Consider the following 18,965-nt stretch of genomic DNA (forward strand, 5'->3'; position numbering starts at 1 on the left):
TGTGGGCCAGGCTCAGAACTGGGGGGCAGGATTGGAAAGGCAGAGGACCATACCAAGAGGCCAGGCCCAGAGCTGGGGGGCAGGGCTGGAACGGCAGGGGGCTGGGGGCCAGGCCCAGAGCTGGGGGGCTGGGGGCCAGGCACAGAGCCAGGGGGCAGGGCTGGAAGGCAGAGGACCATACCTGGGGGCCAGGCCCAGAGCTGGGGGGCTGGGGGTCAGGCCCAGAGCCGGGGGGCAGGGCTGGAACGGCAGGGGGCTGGGGGCCAGGCCCAGAGCCGGGGGGCAGGGCTGGAAGGGCAGGGGGCTGGGGGCCAGGCCCAGAGCCGGGGGGCAGGGCTGGAAGGGCAGGGGGCTGGGGGCCAGGCCCAGAGCCGGGGGGCAGGGCTGGAACGGCAGGAGGCTGGGGGCCAGGCCCAGAGCCGGGGGGCAGGGCTGGAACGGCAGGGGGCTGGGGGCCAGGCCCAGAGCCGGGGGGCAGGGCTGGAACGGCAGGGGGCTGGGGGCCAGGCCCAGAGCTGGGGGGCAGGGCTGGAAGGCAGAGGACCATACCTGGGGGCCATGCACACCCCGGGGGGGCTGGCAGGCTCCCTGCACGTGCCCCCTGCAGCCCGGGCTGCGCGGAGGCTCCTGTCTCCGGCCGGCCGGGAGGCGGAGGTGCCAGGAGTTTCCCGGCCTCTGACGCCAGGGGCAGGTAATTATAGCCCCAGCAAGGCTAAAAATAGCAGCTGGAGGAATACGGGAGGGTTATTTTTAGCAGCAGTTCAGAGCTTTTTTCCATCAGCAACTTTCGCAAGCCAGCGGCCGGCTGGGTACTGGGGCTGCTGCCAGCTGGGCCGGCCTGGCCCCTCGCGCCTGGCCACGCTGCCCCCACCTGAGCCACCAGGGCATGGGGCTGGGATCCCCCCCACCCCAGCTCCCCCAGGCTGGGTTCCCCTGGCTCCCCGGAGGGCGGGGGAGGGGGGCAGGAGTTTCTTTCATACTTTGCCAGCTTGGGCTGTGGCTTTTTTTGCGCTGACTTGAGGTTTCCTTTGAAGAGAGGTTCCAGGAATCTGGGAGCTGAGCCGGGCCGAGGGGAAGGCAGCAGGGTCGGCCCCCAGGGCCAGGCTGGTTTTTATCTGAGAACGAGTTTTTAATTTGAAGTGTTTTTCTGAATGGAAAAAAAAAAGGAGGGTTGAGGGGGAAGGAGTCTAGTGGGATTGAGAGTCAGGACTCCTGGGTTCTCACCCTGGTTCGGGGCGGGGGGGTCTGTCAGAGCAGGGGGGACAGAGCCAGGATTCCTGGGTTCTCACCCTGGTTCGGGGCGGGGGGGTCTGTCAGAGCAGGGGGGACAGAGCCAGGATTCCTGGGTTCTCACCCTGGTTCGGGGCGGGAGGGTCTGTCAGAGCAGGGGGGACAGAGCCAGGATTCCTGGGTTCTCACCCTGGTTTGGGGCGGGGGGTCTGTCAGAGCAGGGGGGACGGAGCCAGGACTCCTGGGTTCTCACCCTGGTTTGGGGTGGGGGGGGTGTCTGTCAGAGCAGGGGGACGGAGCCAGGACTCCTGGGTTCTATTCTTTGTTCTCACTCAGTTTACCTCTGTATAACATGGAGTTGATTGCACACACCCCCCCTCCCCGCTTTCCCGGTTATTTGTAGCATCCTCTGGCTCTCAGGCCTCCCGCTCCCTCTCAGGCGTGGGCACAGCCCCTCCCAGTGGCAGGGCAGAGGCAGCACCAGCCATGGGCACAGAGCCGCTGGCAGAGGCTTGGGTTGGGCCCGACCTGTGCCTGTCCCCTGCGTGGCCCCTGGCCGGGCCCCGGCCCCTCAGCGTAGCCCTAGGGGTCAGTCAAGGCTCCCCCCAGACCCACGGAGGGGCAGCAGCTCCTTAGCCCCGGGAAGCCCTATGGGGGCAGATGAGCTGAGGCTCCGGCCGGTTGCTCCGTGGCAGCCCGGAGCAGCTGGGGGCTTATCAGCCAGCGACTCCCGGCAGGGAGGGAGGGAGAGAGGGGGGGGGGGGTGTGTGTGTGTGTGTGTGTGTGTGTGTGTGTGTGTGTGTGTGTGTGTGTGTGTGTGTGTGTGTGTGTGTGTGTGTGTGTGTGTGTGTGTGTGTGTGTGTGTGTGTGTGTGTGTGTGTGTGTGTGTGTGTGTGTGTGTGAGAGAGAGAGAGAGAGAGAGAGAGAGAGAGAGAGAGAGAGAGAGAAACCCACCCAGGGGCAGGCCCAGATGCTCGGAGAGTTTGAGGGTCCTGCTCCATTCCTGGCCAGTTCGCCACGGCCTGGGGACGGGACCCCACCAAAGCTGCTGTTCTGGCCCAGGGCTCTCACAGCAGGTGCGTCCCAGTGGCCCCTGCCCAGCCGTGTTATGCCCAGCCACACCCACCGTGCCCAGCTCCCTGGGCCCAGCCCTGCAGGACCAACCCTCCCCAGAGCCTCTGCCGCCCTTAGGGGCAAAGCCTGGGGGGCAAAATAGCCTTTGCGAGCCCCCCCTTCTCCCTCCCATGCTGAGGTTTTGTGCTGGGCTCCCCCAGGAGGGGGCGGGGCAGGCCGAGGAGCAGCTGCAGTCACAGCTGGCCCCAGAGCTAGTCCAGCTGCCCATGATTTGCACCAGGTCACGGCTGCTGTGACCCTGGCTGCAGCCACCGCCAAGGTGCCTCTGCCCCAAGCTGCAGCCGGGGGACTGGTGCTCGGGCCTCGCCTGGGAGGAACTCAACCATTTCACGCTAGGTCCAGGGAAGAGCCAGGCTGCGCCGGCTGAGCGACCCCAAGCTCCTCCGGCCCCATTGAGTCACTGCCAGGCACTGGCTCATGGCGTCACACGGGCACTGGGGGAACGAGCTTGTTAAATGAGGCAAACGGCTTCCCAAACGCCCCTGGCTCAGGGCCTGAATTCCTGCCGGGGCTGTGAGTGCCCAGCAGCAGGGAGCATGCACCAGCCTGTGGGCCTGCTGGCCAGTGTGGGGACAGGGGCAGCCCCCTGTGCAAAGAGCTCCCCCCCCGCTCCAGCTTGGCTCCGCTCCATGCAGGCCAGGGTGGAGGCTGAAGCCGGTCAGCTGCTGCTAGTCGACGCAGCCGGCCGACCGCAGCCAGACTCCGAGCACAGCTTCCCGCTCGCCGTTCAGCCAGGCTCGGAAAGCACCGCCAGGGTCCTGAACCCTGCTCCGCCCAGCCCCGGGCAGCGCTCTGGGGGGGGCGTCCCCCCCTCCCAAGGCAGGTTTCGGCGAAGCAGACAGGCAGGTTGAGCTGGACGTGGGCCGGGGGTGATGCAGCTAAACCTGCCCCTGATACAGGGGCTCCAGCAGGTGGGTCCCCCTCAAGCCGGGCTGCATTTGAGCCCTTTGCTTTGTCATGCTGGTGCTTGGCTCCAGCTCTCCCTCAAACCCCCCCCCCCCGCTCCGGTTCCAGCTCAGCAGTTCCAGCCAGACACTGAAAAATCCCAGCTATTCCAAGCATCTGCAGGAAGCTCCAGCCCCAGACTGCCTGTTCGCAAGACACATTCCTGCCTGGGCCGGGCGGCCGCGAATCCGCTCCAAGTTTTTCCCCACGCCCGCAGGCTGCGAATCCTGGCTTCGCCTTGGCAGGTGTCGCCAGCAGGAGGCCTCCTGCCATGGAAGGGGCGACTGGCCAGAGGAACAGGACAGGGGAACTGACTGCGGAGCCAGGGCAGGGAGCATCACACACCCTGCAAGCGGGGCTGAGAGCAGCCGGCACGGGCCTGGGGCCTGCCACGGGGCGGGGAGAGGTGCTAAGGGGAGCGCCGAGACCAAGGAAGCCAGTGGCGGAAGCGGGCTGCACTGCCCCGGCCGAAAGGCCAGACCCACCGCGGCTCAGCAGCCGGGGGCGTCCCCCACTCGGGCGAGCTGTGCAAAGCTGCCTACGAGCCAAAGCCACAGGCAGCTGGGTGGTGTGTACGCGCTGCAGCCCACAAACCAGGCCCACGGCGAGGCAGCGGCAGCACTCGCGCTTTGACTGTAGCGAGCGGGAACACACGGGGAGCCCCTGGGCAGAGCTGGGGGAGGCGCCCCCACTGGCTCCAGGAGGCCTGATCCTGAGCGGAGCTGAGCGCACACCGTGAAGGCAAAGGGGGCGACAGCAGGGAGGCCAGAGCCTGGCTCAGCGGGCTGGGCTCACGCTAGGGCACTGAAAACAGCCATGGAGGGGGCCTGGCTCTGAGACCTTCTCCGGGTACCCCCCATGCAGGCAGGTCTGTACCCCAGGCTCTGAGAACTGCTGCCCTGGGGTTGTTTGTGCAGTGTAGACCCAGCCTCGCAGGACAGAGGGCACCACCTGCTTGGGGGGTGCTGACGAAGGTGGGGGGTGGGGACCTGCTCTGCCCCCGGGGCAGGGGAGGCTGCCCCAGCAAGCTGAGGGTGGCTGCAGCGGGAGGCTCTGCCAAGGGAGATGAGGCCTCGCAGCCCTCTGTGCTGGAGCGTAGCCCAGCCAGAGAGGCATGCGAGTTCCCTGCAGCCTGTGCGCCCAAGCCTGTTTCGGGGGTTAAAGCAAACACGTACTTCCGGTGTGGGAGCCAGGCATGGGCAGGCGGCGAGAGGAGCCTGCCGGTAACTGCAGCTGGTGCGAACAGGAAGGGGGAGCTCAGCCCAGAGCCTACTTCCCCTTTCGGAGAAAAGGAAAGGAACCGCGTCAGCCCCGGGAAGAAACGATGCTCTTGCTTTCCCTCTGGCTCATGCAGGGCTCTGCCTGCAGCCTCCCGGCCCCAGCTTCCCAGGAACGAATCCACGCGGAGAGCAGCACGAGGCTTGTAGCTGAGACCAGGGCTGCTTCCAACTCAGCCACCACGGGGCTCCCTTCCAGGCTGCCCTGCCACCAAACCAGCCTTGACACTGCCCGTGGTGGCAAATGGAGCCAGAGAACACGAGCCCTGTGCACCCACGGCCTGGCTACCCACCCCCAGTGGTGTGTGTGTGGGGGCGGGGGGGAGATGTCATCAGTGGTGGGCTTGGTCACTGCAAGACAGCTGCACACCAGAGCTGCATGCAGCCATCCTCACCTCCATGGCAAGAGACAGGGACCGTCGCTGGTTACGTGGGTCGAGAGAAGCAAACGGGGACAGGGAGACGCACACAGGGAGTCAGGCCTTTCTAAGCATGCCCCGTCATTTGCACGATAGCAGCACTAGAGCCGTGCCCCTGAAGGGTGTGCAATGGAGAGAGCCTCATCCCCATGTGACTGCCGAGGTTTGCCGGGAGGCAGCAGCAAAGGCAGGTGCAGAACGCAGGGCTCCTGAGGCCCAGGCCAGCACCTCGGCCACCGGCAGGCTGCCCGTCCCAGCCGAGCCCTTCCCGGACTTGGACGAACAGCACAAGGGGGATTTTCCATGTCATGTGCGGGGAATCCTGGAGCCCGAGGAGCAAAACAACACGTATTGAAGGGGGGATTTCCAGAGCTGGAGAAGCTGCTTGGAGTTTGGCATGTGGCTATTCCTGGACGCCAGGAAAGGTGCCAACACAGTGGATTCTAGGAAGTGCAGAGTGGCAGGAGTTTTGCAAGAGGGGCAACGGGCAGGGCAGCTCTCTGAGCCCGGACTCATCCCAGAGCAGGGGCACCAGAGACATCCGTGGGTGGGACCCTGCGTTTGCCGGAGCTGTCCCTACCTGCAGCTCATCTTTAGCCTTCTGCGGGCTGGGCCCTCTGGCTCGGACACCCACTGGGCCCTTGGTGCAGCAAGTAGTCGGCGATGCAGATTCCGAGGGGGGACACAGAACTCCACTGCAGCAGCCGGTGATGAGCCAACTGAGAAGACGGGCAGGAAGAACCACCCTTTGTTAATTGGCATCCCTGCTCCAGCTCTGCTCCATCTTTACAGGGGCAGGGCGGGGCGGGGGTGTGTGTGTGGGACATTTCAAAGCTTTAGCCATCCCTGCCGGATGAACAAACCGCCACCTGCTCTGTTGGAGCAAAGAAGCTGGAACTTGCCCTGGTAATTGTCACCCCTGTGACACTGTTTCCGCTGTATCACCTCCCTTTAGTGCTCTGTCACCTGCACATTAGAAATCGGCTCCATTTTTAATGGCCTCATAAGGGAAATTTCTCCTTTACAGGTTACAACATTGAGAGGTTCAAGTGAATGCAGGAGATTTTCCAGAATTCTTGCTCGGATGCATATAATCTAGGGGGAGTCAGGACTCCTGGGTCCTATCCCTGCTTCTGAGAAAGCAGCTGTGCCTAGCAGTTAGACCAAGTGGGGGCTGGGAATCAGGATTCTCGGGGTTCTGGGAGGGGCAAGGTGTAAAGTCAAGTAAGGGACCAACAGCCTGGGCTCTGGGCTCATCCCCATTCCAGAGGCAAGTTACTTCGCTGTAACTCCATGTCCATGGGGGTAAGAAGTGTGTTAAACCCATCACTGCCTCCCAGGACCTGGGCAGGGTTCCTGGCTGGGAGGTGGTTTGAGGCTCCGTGTGTGAAAGGAGCTACAACAGGCACAAGTCAGGCATATTCTGCAAGGAAATCGATCAGTAATGGGACCCAGGTGCTTTGGACAGGAATGATTTTTGATGATTGAACATGCTCTCCAAATGCTCCAACTCTTCAACCATCCTGACTTCAGAACTGGGCACAAGCTAGAGGGGTTGGTGACCGTGCTCCAGCTGTTTCTTCACCAGGGAAATAAACACTTGCTGTGGATTATGTCATTAGATGATAATCTGACAAGTGACTTTATAAAAGAAGGAAGCCCAAACCAATCAAAAGTCTGTTAAAACTTGCAGAAGGTGCAGCTCTGGCCCAATGTCTCCCTGCAGGGGTCAGTCCCTTTCAGGAATGTCTCAGCTCAGTAATGCCTGGTTATTGGAGAATCCTGGGTAAGTCTGATTAGCTGCAGTGGCTTTGAAACACCTACAAGTCAGGCTGTGATGCGCCCCTCTGGACAATCCTGGGAGGTCTGCAGAATAGGAACCATTTGCTGCAGGGAAGGTGCTTAACCAGAAATAAAACCCGGTTATTTTTCTTTAGAGAAACGGATTCAAATCCTGGCTCGCACCACAAACAAGCACTAGCCCAGTGGTCAAAGTCTCTCCTGGGGATACACCCACACCAGAGCATTCGGCCCAACGTAGCACTGCGGGAGAAGATTGGGGGCTGGAACAACAAGGGACTGCGATGCGGTGTCACAGGGGTTCTTGGCTCTCTGGACTAGAACAGGAAGAGGTGTTGGAAATCAGGGCAGATGCACCGTGATCCAAGGCTGCACTAGTTGCAGGGGAGATGAACTAGACAATGGAGTTCAGAGCCTTTACTCTCTTCAGTTTCAGTGATTCTAGGCATGGTGCAGCAGAGGGTTGCTGCAGGGAGCTCAGCACTGGAGTGCAGTGACTGAGCAGGGTCTGAGGAACCTCACACTGCATTGTCTAGGCTCCTGCCATCCCACGGCTCCTGCCATCCCACGGCTCCTGCCATTTCAGTTAGAAGATGTGTTTTCACTTCTGCCCTGAACTGCTATGTAGGATTGTTGCTGTCATATCCCACCCCAGAGCTGCTGCAATTCCACAGCAGCAGAAGAGATTCCTGTATGTAAAGCACTTTGGGAATTTGGGGCTAAACCCTCCACAATACAAATGCAAAATGATGCTGGCTAGCCATAGCCAATAGCAGCAGTCTCTTCAATTTGGTTCACACTGGGCCAGATCCTCAGGTAGTGAAAGCTGGCACTGAAGTTAATGGAGCTGCTCTCATTTTCTCCAGCTGCAGATCTAGCTGGCTGTGTTTAGTCTCTGGTACTCTGGCATTCAAGATAATACTCTGCTCAGTTTTCAGGAACCGTGGCTGGCTAGCGGAAATGGCTTCTCAGTGCAGGTGGCTGTACGAAGGATAAACAGCATACCAGGTAAAATGAAAAGTGAGCCTTTTTATTGTGTTATCAATTCACTTTTTAACAACAATTCCACAAAATATTAAACACTGTGCAAGAAATAGGTCTATGGCACACCAGAAATAAAAACCAGAGATCCAAAAATGCAGACATTCTGAAGAACCTACATTACATACACTGATTACTTCCTAAAATACAGTTTTTACAACCCTTGATTTGCATTTGGCAACAATATCAGAGTTTGGCAAAAAAATAATAATCAGAATAATAAACCAGAGAGAGAAATGAAGAGCGCTGAGTGTTAGACGCGTGGCTTCTCGTTCTGGTGACGGAAAGGCGTTATTTTTACTCGAGTTAAATAAAGTTGACTTTTTAAGTTCTCGTAAAAGGAAGAGGGACTTTGTTTCCCAGAACTGGGCAAAGAGTGATGAGTTCCCCATTAGCAGTGAGCGGAACACCCTTCAGCCCCTCCTCACACAGCTGGAACGTGAATTGAAGGATATGGACACAGTGCTTGAGGCCCAGAGATCACTACAGTATCAACGGGGTTGGCTTTTTAGAAGCACCTAGAGCTCTGCGCTCTTGTTTGTCAGGGGGCCGAGTGCACCCGAGTGCAAAGGGGGCACAGAAGCAAGCACTGCTGCTCTGTCTGGTTGCCAAGTGCTCAGCTGGCCTGCTCTCCTAATGGATAAGCCTGGCTCACACAGGGAAGGATGCTGGTCAGAGCTAGGGAAGGGAAGCTGCCTTTATTCTAAGAGGAACAGGACCAAAGATGCATCCTGGAGAGGCAGAGCACTGGAGTTACATTTATAATGAGGGGGCTGTTTAAGGGGGGGTTGGATGGGAAATACTCCCAAATCCTAGGCAACCATATGCCTGGTTTCAAGTACAGAGACCATCTACGGGGAAGGCTGTAAGTAACATTCCAGGAGCGGGAGAACTGCCTGATCTTTCCAGCTAGAGACATCATGCAGCCTTTGTTGTGTTACTAACCTGTTTGTTGGGGCCCAGATACTTGGCACACAGCAGGGTAGCCTCCTGGCTACTTGCTAGCCCAGCGGGAAGCCCTCCAAGAGCAGGGGGAATGGGTTGGCCTAGAGATTACATCCCTCACCTTTCTATTTTAGACAATAGCTTCACCACATGCTAAAGAAACCTCAGACAAATCTGGGCATGTGTTTGCCACCCAAAAAGGCCTTTATGGATAAGTGCTGAGCTGGCACTGGCTGGCTGGCCACAGATTCAGCTCACAATCGTCCTCCCCCCTTTACATTTCGGAGCACTTAAAAAGTCCTGAAAGTGTCTTTTTTTTTTGTTTTGTTTTGTTTTTTTGGCAAATGCACTAACAAAGTACAAGCAGCTACTGTAATTTGCACTTATATTTATGCTATACAAAAACATCTACAGTATGATCACCCATTTACTCAGACAAGGAAAAACTAAAAACGGTTGAGGATTTCTCCACCTAGAGGCAAGTCACCAGTTGAAGATACATCAGATACCAAGTGGCAAGGCTCCTTCCAACCCTCCCGCTCCCCTCGGAAATAACTGTTCAGACCCAGCTGCCTTCGCCCTACCCGTTCCCCTTATATAGTGCCATGGACTTCCATTCGCCTCCATCGGCATCGGTGGAGACCAAGGAGGGGCAGGGACTCCTGACAGCACAGGCCATGCATGTGTGAAGGGTTCATGAAAACGTGGTCTGGATCAGTGGGGCCCAAGCTGCCAGCTGCTCCCAGCTTCCCTCCTCCCCATATTCTTTGCATAGCTCTTGTGGGGAAACCACAAAAACATCAACTGTATGAATCAAAGGAATTGGCTCTTGCTTGGCACACGTGGCCCGTCCCCTCTCCCCTTCCCATCTCCCGCCACCTTCTCAAATTGTGTCCTGCACCAGAAGACCATTCCCCCGCAGCCCCTCTCCACACGTGGGATAATATGGCAGAGGCTAGACTCCACTACAGGTTTAAAGGACCACCCTCCCCGGTTATCAAACTGGCTGGCATGTTAAAGGGATTCAGAGAGAGGGAGGTTAGGTGAAGGTGCCGAACTGGATATGCCAGGCAGAGAGAAAGAAAAGGAAGATCGACACTAATTTGCTAAACTATTAAATGACTGGCTGGCAGAATTCATCAGCAGAATGACCTGTGGGGGAACCAAGGGTCAGCAGTTTACATGATTACTAAAGGCGAACCCTGCAGAAATGGTACAGGGGGTGAGAGCTTGACCCAGGGACAATTCGAAAGAGCTTTGGGGAGGAGATGGCAGTGGCATGGGACGCGAAAGGGCTGCTGGAAGTGGAGAGAGGGATGGCATCAACCTCAGAGGTGTAGGTTTTGGGAGACTCCTTAGGCTGTGCGAGCTAATGACACTGGCCCATCCTTCACTTGGGTCTGGAGTGGAGTAGAAGTGGATAGCTTCTGCAGTAACCTCTGCCACTAGCGCTCTCCTATGCACATGAAGAACCCAGGTCTTCTGGCTGACCCGGAAATTCATGCATCTGCCTAGATTGCCCACGATAGCACCATACTGTTCTCTAACGTAAAGGAAGAATCAGCAATCTGGAGTAGAAAAATAAGGCTGGACCCACACTAGGTTAAGAACAGAAGGAATCTTTAATCTACAGGAGAAAGCCCCACTGGGGAGAAACCCAGACACCCCTTGGGACAGTGTTAATTTCCCACTACAGGAATAACCTTAGACAGTCTTAAATCGCATTGGATAAAGGAGAACAAAGGCATCGCTTGCCGATTTCATGGGAATAGCTCCGCCTACAGGAAGCCCCAAAGGCAGCTGGCGCCCCGGGAGAGGCCCGTTGGGTTTCTTGGCTGACAGAGCAAGCTTAACGCCGTGCACTGGACGGCCTACAGCAAGCCAGCAGTTCACAGTGCAAGGGAGCGGCGCGGGAATGCTGTGCCAGCCCAGAGGCGTTTAACGAGCATGCCCTGGGGAAGGCTCACTGCAGAGGGAAGCAATACCCTCCCCACTGCTGCCCACTTCCTGTGGCACACAAGCGAAGGCAGGGCAGGAAAGGGAGTCAGCTGGCTGATTTCAGGACTGGAACCCAGGGCCCTTGGAAAGGCCAGTGGAAGGTTGAAGTTCCCTCAGCTCAGCACGAGGCCCCGGAAAGCCAGGTGAAAGCGGCAGCCCGACGTACGGTATGTGCGGCAGCCCGACGTAGTGTTACAAATGTGATTGTTTTAAAAAATTGTTTAAAAAGGCAAATGATCATGTAATAAAAAGCTGCCGGTAAAATATCTGGAACCCACAAGATCAACAGAGCTCGTCTCTCCTGCATGACAGGCGCTCCCGTCCTGTCAAAAGCCGGCCCTGTCAATCAGTTGCATGAGCAGGTCGAGTGGAGTGGCATTTAGGGGAGGCAGACTCAGTAGTAAATCTCACATTGAATGGAGAGAGGTCGAGAGTTACTCCCCAAGCAGACAGGCACTGGGTGCGCACTGAGTGGTAAAGAATCGGAGCTAGGTTTCTGCCCAAGGGCTGGTGTCAATGACTCAGCTATTATCCCTATAGATTTTAGCCTGTATTGTGGCACTAGCGCTCCATTTCACTCGAAGTAACTGCTGTTGGATGGCATGCCAGGACCGCGACTCCAGAGCACAGCCTGGGCTCCAGAACCCCCTTCAAGAGCATCACACGCTGCAACACTTTTCCCCTTCCAGGAGTGCCAGGGACGTAACCGGGGTGCAGTGCCTGCCTGCCTAGGCTGGGCTCAAGGCAGATCCCCGGTTGCTCATTTTACTATTAAAAGGTGTGTGCAGTCTCCATTATTGATATGCAAGTCTTCCCTCCCCCAGACTGCACCTCAGAAGAGCCGAAATCCTCAGAGTTCCCATGAAAGCTCAAACCCAGGTTCTCCTCTAGCGTTTCTGGTCTATCGCACAGAGATCAACCTGGAGACAGGAAGCATTCTCTGGCCTGCCATCATTTGAGAGTGCCAAAAATGCAAAGCACTGGGTTTCTATTAAAGGCCTGGACATTTCAAACAGACCCAAAACACTGGAGAAATGGCTCAGTGTGGCAGGCTTCCTAGGATTCCATATTGGAAGCTTTTTTCCTTCCCATCCTGAACACAATCTGGACCCAAACGTGGCAAGAATATGTACAAATGGACACCCTGTGAGTCAAGTGAAAACGATTAGTACTTGCACCTTGAATTTGCCAGTATTCAACTCCCGTTTTAAATCAGAAATGAGAAATTAGTAACTGTTCTGCAGCTCAGCAGCTTGTTCATCCCCCATGCCTCTGAAGTGCACCACTCCTCGGCTTCTCCACAGAACGCTGGGTATTCTCTCGTAGGAAGAGATCTAGGCCTGACTGTTTAGAGAAAGCCGACAGTATTGGACAGGTTCTCTTATAAGCTGGTAAGCAAATCCGCTGTTCAGAATTCTGCTGTGTTCTTATCAAATGTTCCCAGCATGCGCCCCATGCTAACAGATCTAACTAGACGGGAGAGGCAGCAGTACTTCCCTGAGCTCTGATCTTTCTCCCAAGCACCATTTGGGTTGCACTGCAGGGGAGGGGGTGCTCAGAACCTGCACGCTGCAGCAAGGATCCACAAAGCAGATTAAAAGGCCCAGTTGTTATTACTGTCGCTTATATCCTGCAGCAGGTGACACAGGCGAAGGAGAAGTGACTACCTCCCTTCTCCCTTGCCTGCTCTGCATTGAGTTTGTTCCCAAATTTGCAGTGCCCGTAGTTATGTTGGTAAATGAAAAATTAGTTAAATTTCATAATTCCAAGGAATGGGAACTGTTGGAGTTAATACTTTTTCCTGACAGCCTTAAACCGCCTCGCTCCTCCCTGAATAGGTTTGAATGCAACAGATTCATGTTAATGACTAAGGAGAGGGAAGGAGAGCTGGGAGGTTAACAGTGGCCACTTCTAGTGTTTTGGACCTAGAATCTCTGAAAGGCCAGGATAGAAAAGTGGCAACAGGATACTGCAGAACAGAACAAATCCCACCACCCATCAGAAAAAGACAGAACAAACCCAACTCAATGCCCTCAACATCGCAATTCTGCTAGGAAAATAGTGGCAACAACACAGAACTAAAAATCCAAATTGTGATCAGAGGGTGTAAACACCCACATCTCCTTTGCCTTGGGCCAAGCATGACTTAAGGAGAGTCATTTCATTTTTCATGGCTGATGGGTTACTCTACGAAGTATACTCCCCGCAATGGGATTCGCTTGTAACAAATACCATAAGATCACATGATGCTTCAGAACCACATGCCACATTTCATGGAGAGAGAAAGTTTCATGATTTCACCACACATTACAATGCAGCTGCCACACACTCTGCTCTCCCTCCCCCACCAATAATTCTGAATTTACTAATTTATAATATCCATTTAAAAAAACAAAAAATTAAAAACAGCCACTACCACCCTCCTCCCCAAGAAACAGAGCGATCAGACTGAAATTCTTTGAATACGTCAACTGGAATAATTAATTGAATCAAAAGCACACCCAAAGCTTTGCCCAAATACTTTAAAGGTCAAAACTCCATCTTTTTAAGAGGCCCTGAATCCCATTGGCAAATGCAGTTAAATTCTTCTTTCCCCCACCACCCCTGAAACTAGAATTAGTATTAATAATGCGCCCACCTGCCCTGACGGTTTTGAAATTGGAACCCCTCTCAGTATGGAAACCGCCCAGGAGCAGCCGAGCCCCTTTCTGAACACTTCAAATTTGAGATTTTAAGTTCTATTTGAATCCAACATTTAGTGTTTATCCCTCTGCGCAGTTTTAAGTTTGGGACTTGGTTTAAATCGATACAGAACGGTGCCCTGCCTGAGAGAGTGCGTGCACACGAGAGCGAAGAAAGCTATAGGATGATACAAGGCTTTTTGTCCTTAAAAGGATTCTCCGAGGCGGGTACTCCAACCAGCAGTGGGTCATTCCTGGCATTTTGCTCACAGTAATTCATTAGTTCAGAAGATGCTTTGGAGACCTAAATGTTCAGAGAGAAAGAACAGGTTTAGTGAGAATGCCTTGGATATCCCCACAAACTCCCCTTATGGGCAGCACTCAGCCCACGCAGCCTGCACCAGACCAGCTGCTCTTCAACATTTCTGAGTTATACAGATGTGCAGCAAGTACTCTAAGGAAGAGACAGAGACTGGAATTTTAGGGGTGGTGAAGTTACAAGTCCAATGTTTCACTATGGGAACGCTACAAAACTGATCACCAGAAATAAAAAGGGGAAATGAGCATGGAAAGAAATGCTTAAGACTCAGGTATAAAAATAAACAAGTGTAAAGGAAAACTCGTTCTAGTAAAAAGAGCAAGAGAGTTTGATTTTTTTAAATTATTACTTATGGGACGGGGGAATATTTCTGTCATCTTTCAGGACGTTAGGAGAGAATACATGCCTGGAAGTGGTCATTCTCTGCTGCTAAAAATGGAGGTTTTGAAAACCACAGCATTGAAAGCATTAGAAGCTGTTACTTATGATTCTGCTTATTTTAGTTCAGAGATTTATTCTGAGAACTTGGAACCCGGAGTAACAACCCAACCAAGACACTAGATGGAAGGGCGGCTAACTTGGATGCACCTTTTAGTAATTAGAAGACTGGGATACGTGGTTAGGTTTAAGTCAGGGAGGTTTCGTCAGCTTTGGAGACCGTACTTAACACGGTATCCTTTGCTATTGACTTAATAGCTGGTTGTACATAAGGCTAACACAAAACATACAGATTCATCACATCACAGGGAGGTCTCTTCTGGTCCCAGATGTGAATTATTCATATTTAATAGCTTTATTCTAGGTTTCTATTTCAGCATCAGAGCGTGCCATTGCAAACCCTACCCGCAATCACAGACTAAAGAATGAAAAGACCCTGTTAAACTTAATTCCATCCCACATCCTTGGGTAGCACAGAATGGTCCTTTAATTTGCTTTCTAGCACTTTGTCCACACCACGTACAATCGACCCATGCAAAGGAGCTTCCACTATTGCCCTTGGGAGAGGATTTTAGTCTAATAGATCTCACTGGTTGGAGTAATTATGAGGAGGAAGACAGCCTACACGATACCCTCGCCCCAGGATGCAGTCAGGATACATCCTCGTACAGCCTGCAGAAGAGGCGCTTACATTGGAAGATTCAGCAATTTGGTGCATTTCAGTTTCTAAACCTTCTAGCAACAACTCAGTGTACAAAGAGCCAGAGGAAGCCTGGCCTTGTGCTTGAGGCACTGGGCTGGGACTCGGGAGATCTGGGTTCAGCGCCGGGCTCTGCCACAGACTGTGACTTTGGGCAACTCACTTAATCTGTAACTCACTTCTCCAGCTATACTTTCTCCTACCCTCTGTTGTTGTTATTGAGGGCAGGGACCATCACTGTTTATTTGCACGGCACCTAGTACACAACCATGGTTGGAGTCTCGGACACTAGTGCAATAATACAAACAGTACTGAAAGCCTAGAGTCATGGCAGGTTTCTAACATCAACTGTCACTAGCCATCCTGACCAAATATGTGGAGGGGACAGTAACTACCTCTTCTGCAATCAGTGACAAGGTCAAACCTCCAGATGAAACCAACTACTCATACATGAGGCTCTAAGGAACAGTAATGACTCCTAATCCCAGAGCAAAGGGAGGGGAGAGAGATTATCTTGACAGGAGTCTGACAGTAGGTGGCTTGAAAGCCCTGGCAGTGATCCTAAATCTTTAACTGATCTATAAACAGCTGAAATGAACTGAATAAGGGAGTAGGAAGAGACACAACGGGGATAATACTTAGTCCTGTCACGAGTGCAGGGGACTGGACTAGACGACCTCTCGAGGTCCCTTCCAGTTCTATGATGCTATGTGATATTCTGTACTAGAGGTGTGAAAAACTACAGAGGCTGGATGGCACAGTGAGTTATTCATGAACAGGAGAGGTGTGCAGTCGATCAGCATTGTGATGTGCTGGTGAAGCATAAAACCTGCACAGTGTCAGGTCCAGCTGAAGTCATTCATTGTCCAATTCTCTGAATATCTAACCCTCCATCCTGGAGCTGGGGGTGAACATACTGCCATGCTCCTCTCCCAACTCATTCAACAACATGTTGGCAATGGAACGTCAGAGGACTGGAATAGTATTTGCATTTATCTTCATAGCTGATGTTTTAGTAATCGCTCCTCGAGGAAGCCCACCTTTTTCTCCCATAATAGAAATAGGAGTTCACCCACATTTATTTGCAATGCAGATAGACATTTCACTCCTTTTAGCTGTGAAACATCCAGAGAAGAAAACGAAGGATGTAGAAGGGAAAACAAAAAAAAAAGATGTGGGGGAGGCAAAAATCATGTGGATCTGATCCACTCTCTCACAGGACCACCAGATCGATTGCTTGGACAGGGCTTGGTTTGTGGCTTTAAAAAATAAATAAATAAACCACAACAAAACCCAAAGTTGGCCTAGACAGCACATCTTCTCCATACATGCTACATAGTGGTATGCTGCAGTCCCGCTGCTGCTGTTCTTTCCCCCAGCAAAGGCTCTACAATAAGCACAAAGGCAGGTAACTATACCCACACCCTACTTGCTCTTCACCACACATGGTTTTGGATCTAAAGTCAGAGACACTTAGTAATACTTGGAGACTCAGCAATGTCTGTGCCAGGGAGACCTGTAATTTGTTGCGTCTTCCCCAAACTGGCCTCTCAGATCAGTGCATCACTGGAGTCTGGAAAGTGGTGCCCCTAAAAACAGCTACAAAACCTCAGGCTGGATTTAAAAAGAGAAATTCCAAAGCAGAAGCAGCTCTCCCTGCCCACCAAAAGCTCAAGATGATGAATCTATCCCTGCAAGAGTTGCAGGAACTGACAGTCAAAGAAAACATTCTTCAACCAGGAAGCGTTTAAATCTTAAACCAGGAGGAATTAATGTATATTTAACCATTATTTAGTTTTTACTGTGTCTTTCATCACCATCCAAAGGCTTTTTTTGCTCTGCTTGCTGACAGGAAGTGATTTTTCATGAACACTTCTCTGCAGTTACCCAGCCACCCACCTCCCCTCTGCTCCCTGGGAGTTTCACTTCAAGCCACTGACAGCAGAAACATTACAACCTTCCTGCCCCTCAAAACCAGTGCATACAAAGCAAGTCGTTTTCCAGATGAGAGCGACAGTGCTGGCCGTCTGGACAACAAGTGCAGTTCTTCCATGGCACAGGAGCCCAGGGTTCTAAGAAGGACCTGGTGTGTCTTGTCCATTGGGGTGGAGAGATCAGGAGAGTCACAGGAGACGACGCAGTTTGTAGGCAAGGATACAGCATGACTGCGGCCAGAACGGCCAGTCAGTACAAGGTGCTAATGCACGAACTAGCAACTGTACCCTTCAGCAGAAGCTGCCCACTGGAAATCGCATGCTCAGTGGAGACACTGCAGACTCCTGGAGGGCTGAGAGGAGCATGGATCCCAGAACAGAGTAAAGTCCTTAAGGATCCACTCTCACACCCGCCTTGCCTCCTGGGATTGGAAAGAGGGCGCAGAGGGCATTTCCCTTTGCCCATAACAAACTCTTCAGGAATGCCGTGATAAAATGCCTCAAATCAGAGTTTAACATGCGTGTGTGTACAGAGATGTTGCATTTATTTTGTATTCTAAGACACAGCAATGACAGAGAAACAGCAGTGGAGCCAGAGACCCTTTGGCAGAAGTTGTGAACCGTGTTCAGGCAGGGGAGAGAGAAATAAAAGTTGAGATGGTTTGTGCGGTACTCATTTAGGAAGCAGAATTCACTAACAGGTGCTGCAAAACCCAAGTCCACTGAAGAGGTTAGAGCAGCATGTGCCTCTGCTACAGGGTGCTTTTAGTGCAGAATTGCGAGAACTAGTTTTGCCCATAGCATGACTGTAATGGTGACTGAAAGTTTTTTCCAAACAAGCGTTAACAGAGCAATATGCAGCTATTCCCAGGAGTTAAAGGAAACTTGCTAGCAACAGGCATTGATTCAAGAGCAACATGGAGAGGACCTAATTTATTTTTTTGTAGCCCATTCTGGCACAGGCTAACAAGCATTGTACATAGAGGCCCCCTCTTCCCCTCCTCATAACCACTGAGAGAAAGGTTACTCATGCATGATACGCCCAATCCCCTTCTCACCTTGATCCTCTCAATTCCAGCCTCGATACGGAGCTGCTCCACCAGCTTCCGGGCCTGTGCTATGTTGTTAGTCGTTGACATTGTCTGCCATCAGTTCTAGCCCCCAGCACTTGAGAACACTACGACAAAGCAAAAAGAAAGTAAAAGGTTGGATTTAAGAAGCGAAAGGTTCACTCTGTGCCACACCCTCTCAGAAAGCTGGACAGGGAGAGTCTTAAAACCGCAGGATTTCACCTTCTTGTCCACTTCTTTTCTTCATACTAAACCTAATGCAACATATATAAGATGTCATTGTTCAGAACTGCAACAAGACACCCATGTAACCATTCTGGAAGAGATCCCATGTAATATGCTGTGATTCTTTCCCAAGTTCCCTTTATTAGATACATTTTGAATAAAAGGTAATTCCTGTGCTCCTATTTATATATTATAAGGGTCTTTTCAGCAGGGGAGACGCTTACTAACTACAGAGGAAAGTGAAAAGACTATGCAGAAAGTGCTACCAAATGCACAAATTAAACAGACTGAAAAATTAACAGGAACATTTTTTCAGTTATCGTAGGTGAAACATTTTTAGTTAGACAAGTCTCATTGTTTCCTGAGGTTTCCACTGTCCTGGTCAATTTGTTGCATTTCCCTGTTGTCTCATCTCATACTTAGACTGGAAGCTCTGAGGCAGTAACTGTTTCTCTGCTCTATGTGTATGGGGCCTCGCACGGTGGGGCCCTGATCCATGATTAGGGTCCTTTGGCACTAGCACAATACAAAACAACACACATTACCACCCCCCCACCCCTGCAATTTTTAAATGGGTGCCTCTGAAAAGCAGAGTAAGAAGCTCAAACGGTTCGATAAGGGAGAAGTCTCTGCTGGGATCTGAATTTAGATGGATAGTCAAGGAGCAGAGGAGACCCAAGGAGGTTCTTCCCAGGGCTGCTGGGGGGGAGGGGGGGAAGTGGGGCAATTTGCCCCAGGCCCCACAGGGGCCCTGTGAGCTCTGGCCCGGGTCTTCGGCAGCATTTCGGCGGCGGGGGGGGGGGGGGCCT

The 18,965-nt window shown here is 53.0% G+C and overlaps 1 protein-coding gene across 6 annotated transcripts in view; it reads right to left on the reverse strand.

Annotated features, from left to right (window-relative positions):
- Positions 1-7,814: 7,814 nt before the first annotated feature.
- Positions 7,815-18,965, reverse strand: part of GNG7 (G protein subunit gamma 7) — a 129,768-nt gene continuing 118,617 nt past the window's right edge. For all 6 annotated transcript variants that reach the window (XM_044998454.1, XM_044998452.1, XM_044998455.1 and 3 more), the window contains 2 exons: positions 17,920-18,038; positions 7,815-13,774 (listed from right to left, as the gene is read on the reverse strand). In XM_044998454.1, the coding sequence (XP_044854389.1) occupies positions 13,649-13,774; positions 17,920-18,000 (207 nt within the window). In that variant the 5' untranslated portion in view covers positions 18,001-18,038 and the 3' untranslated portion in view covers positions 7,815-13,648. The remainder of the gene's footprint in view (positions 13,775-17,919; positions 18,039-18,965) is intronic.

The sequence above is a fragment of the Mauremys mutica genome, chromosome 24, assembly GCF_020497125.1.
Source record: "Mauremys mutica isolate MM-2020 ecotype Southern chromosome 24, ASM2049712v1, whole genome shotgun sequence".
Taxonomy (NCBI): Eukaryota; Metazoa; Chordata; order Testudines; family Geoemydidae; genus Mauremys; species Mauremys mutica.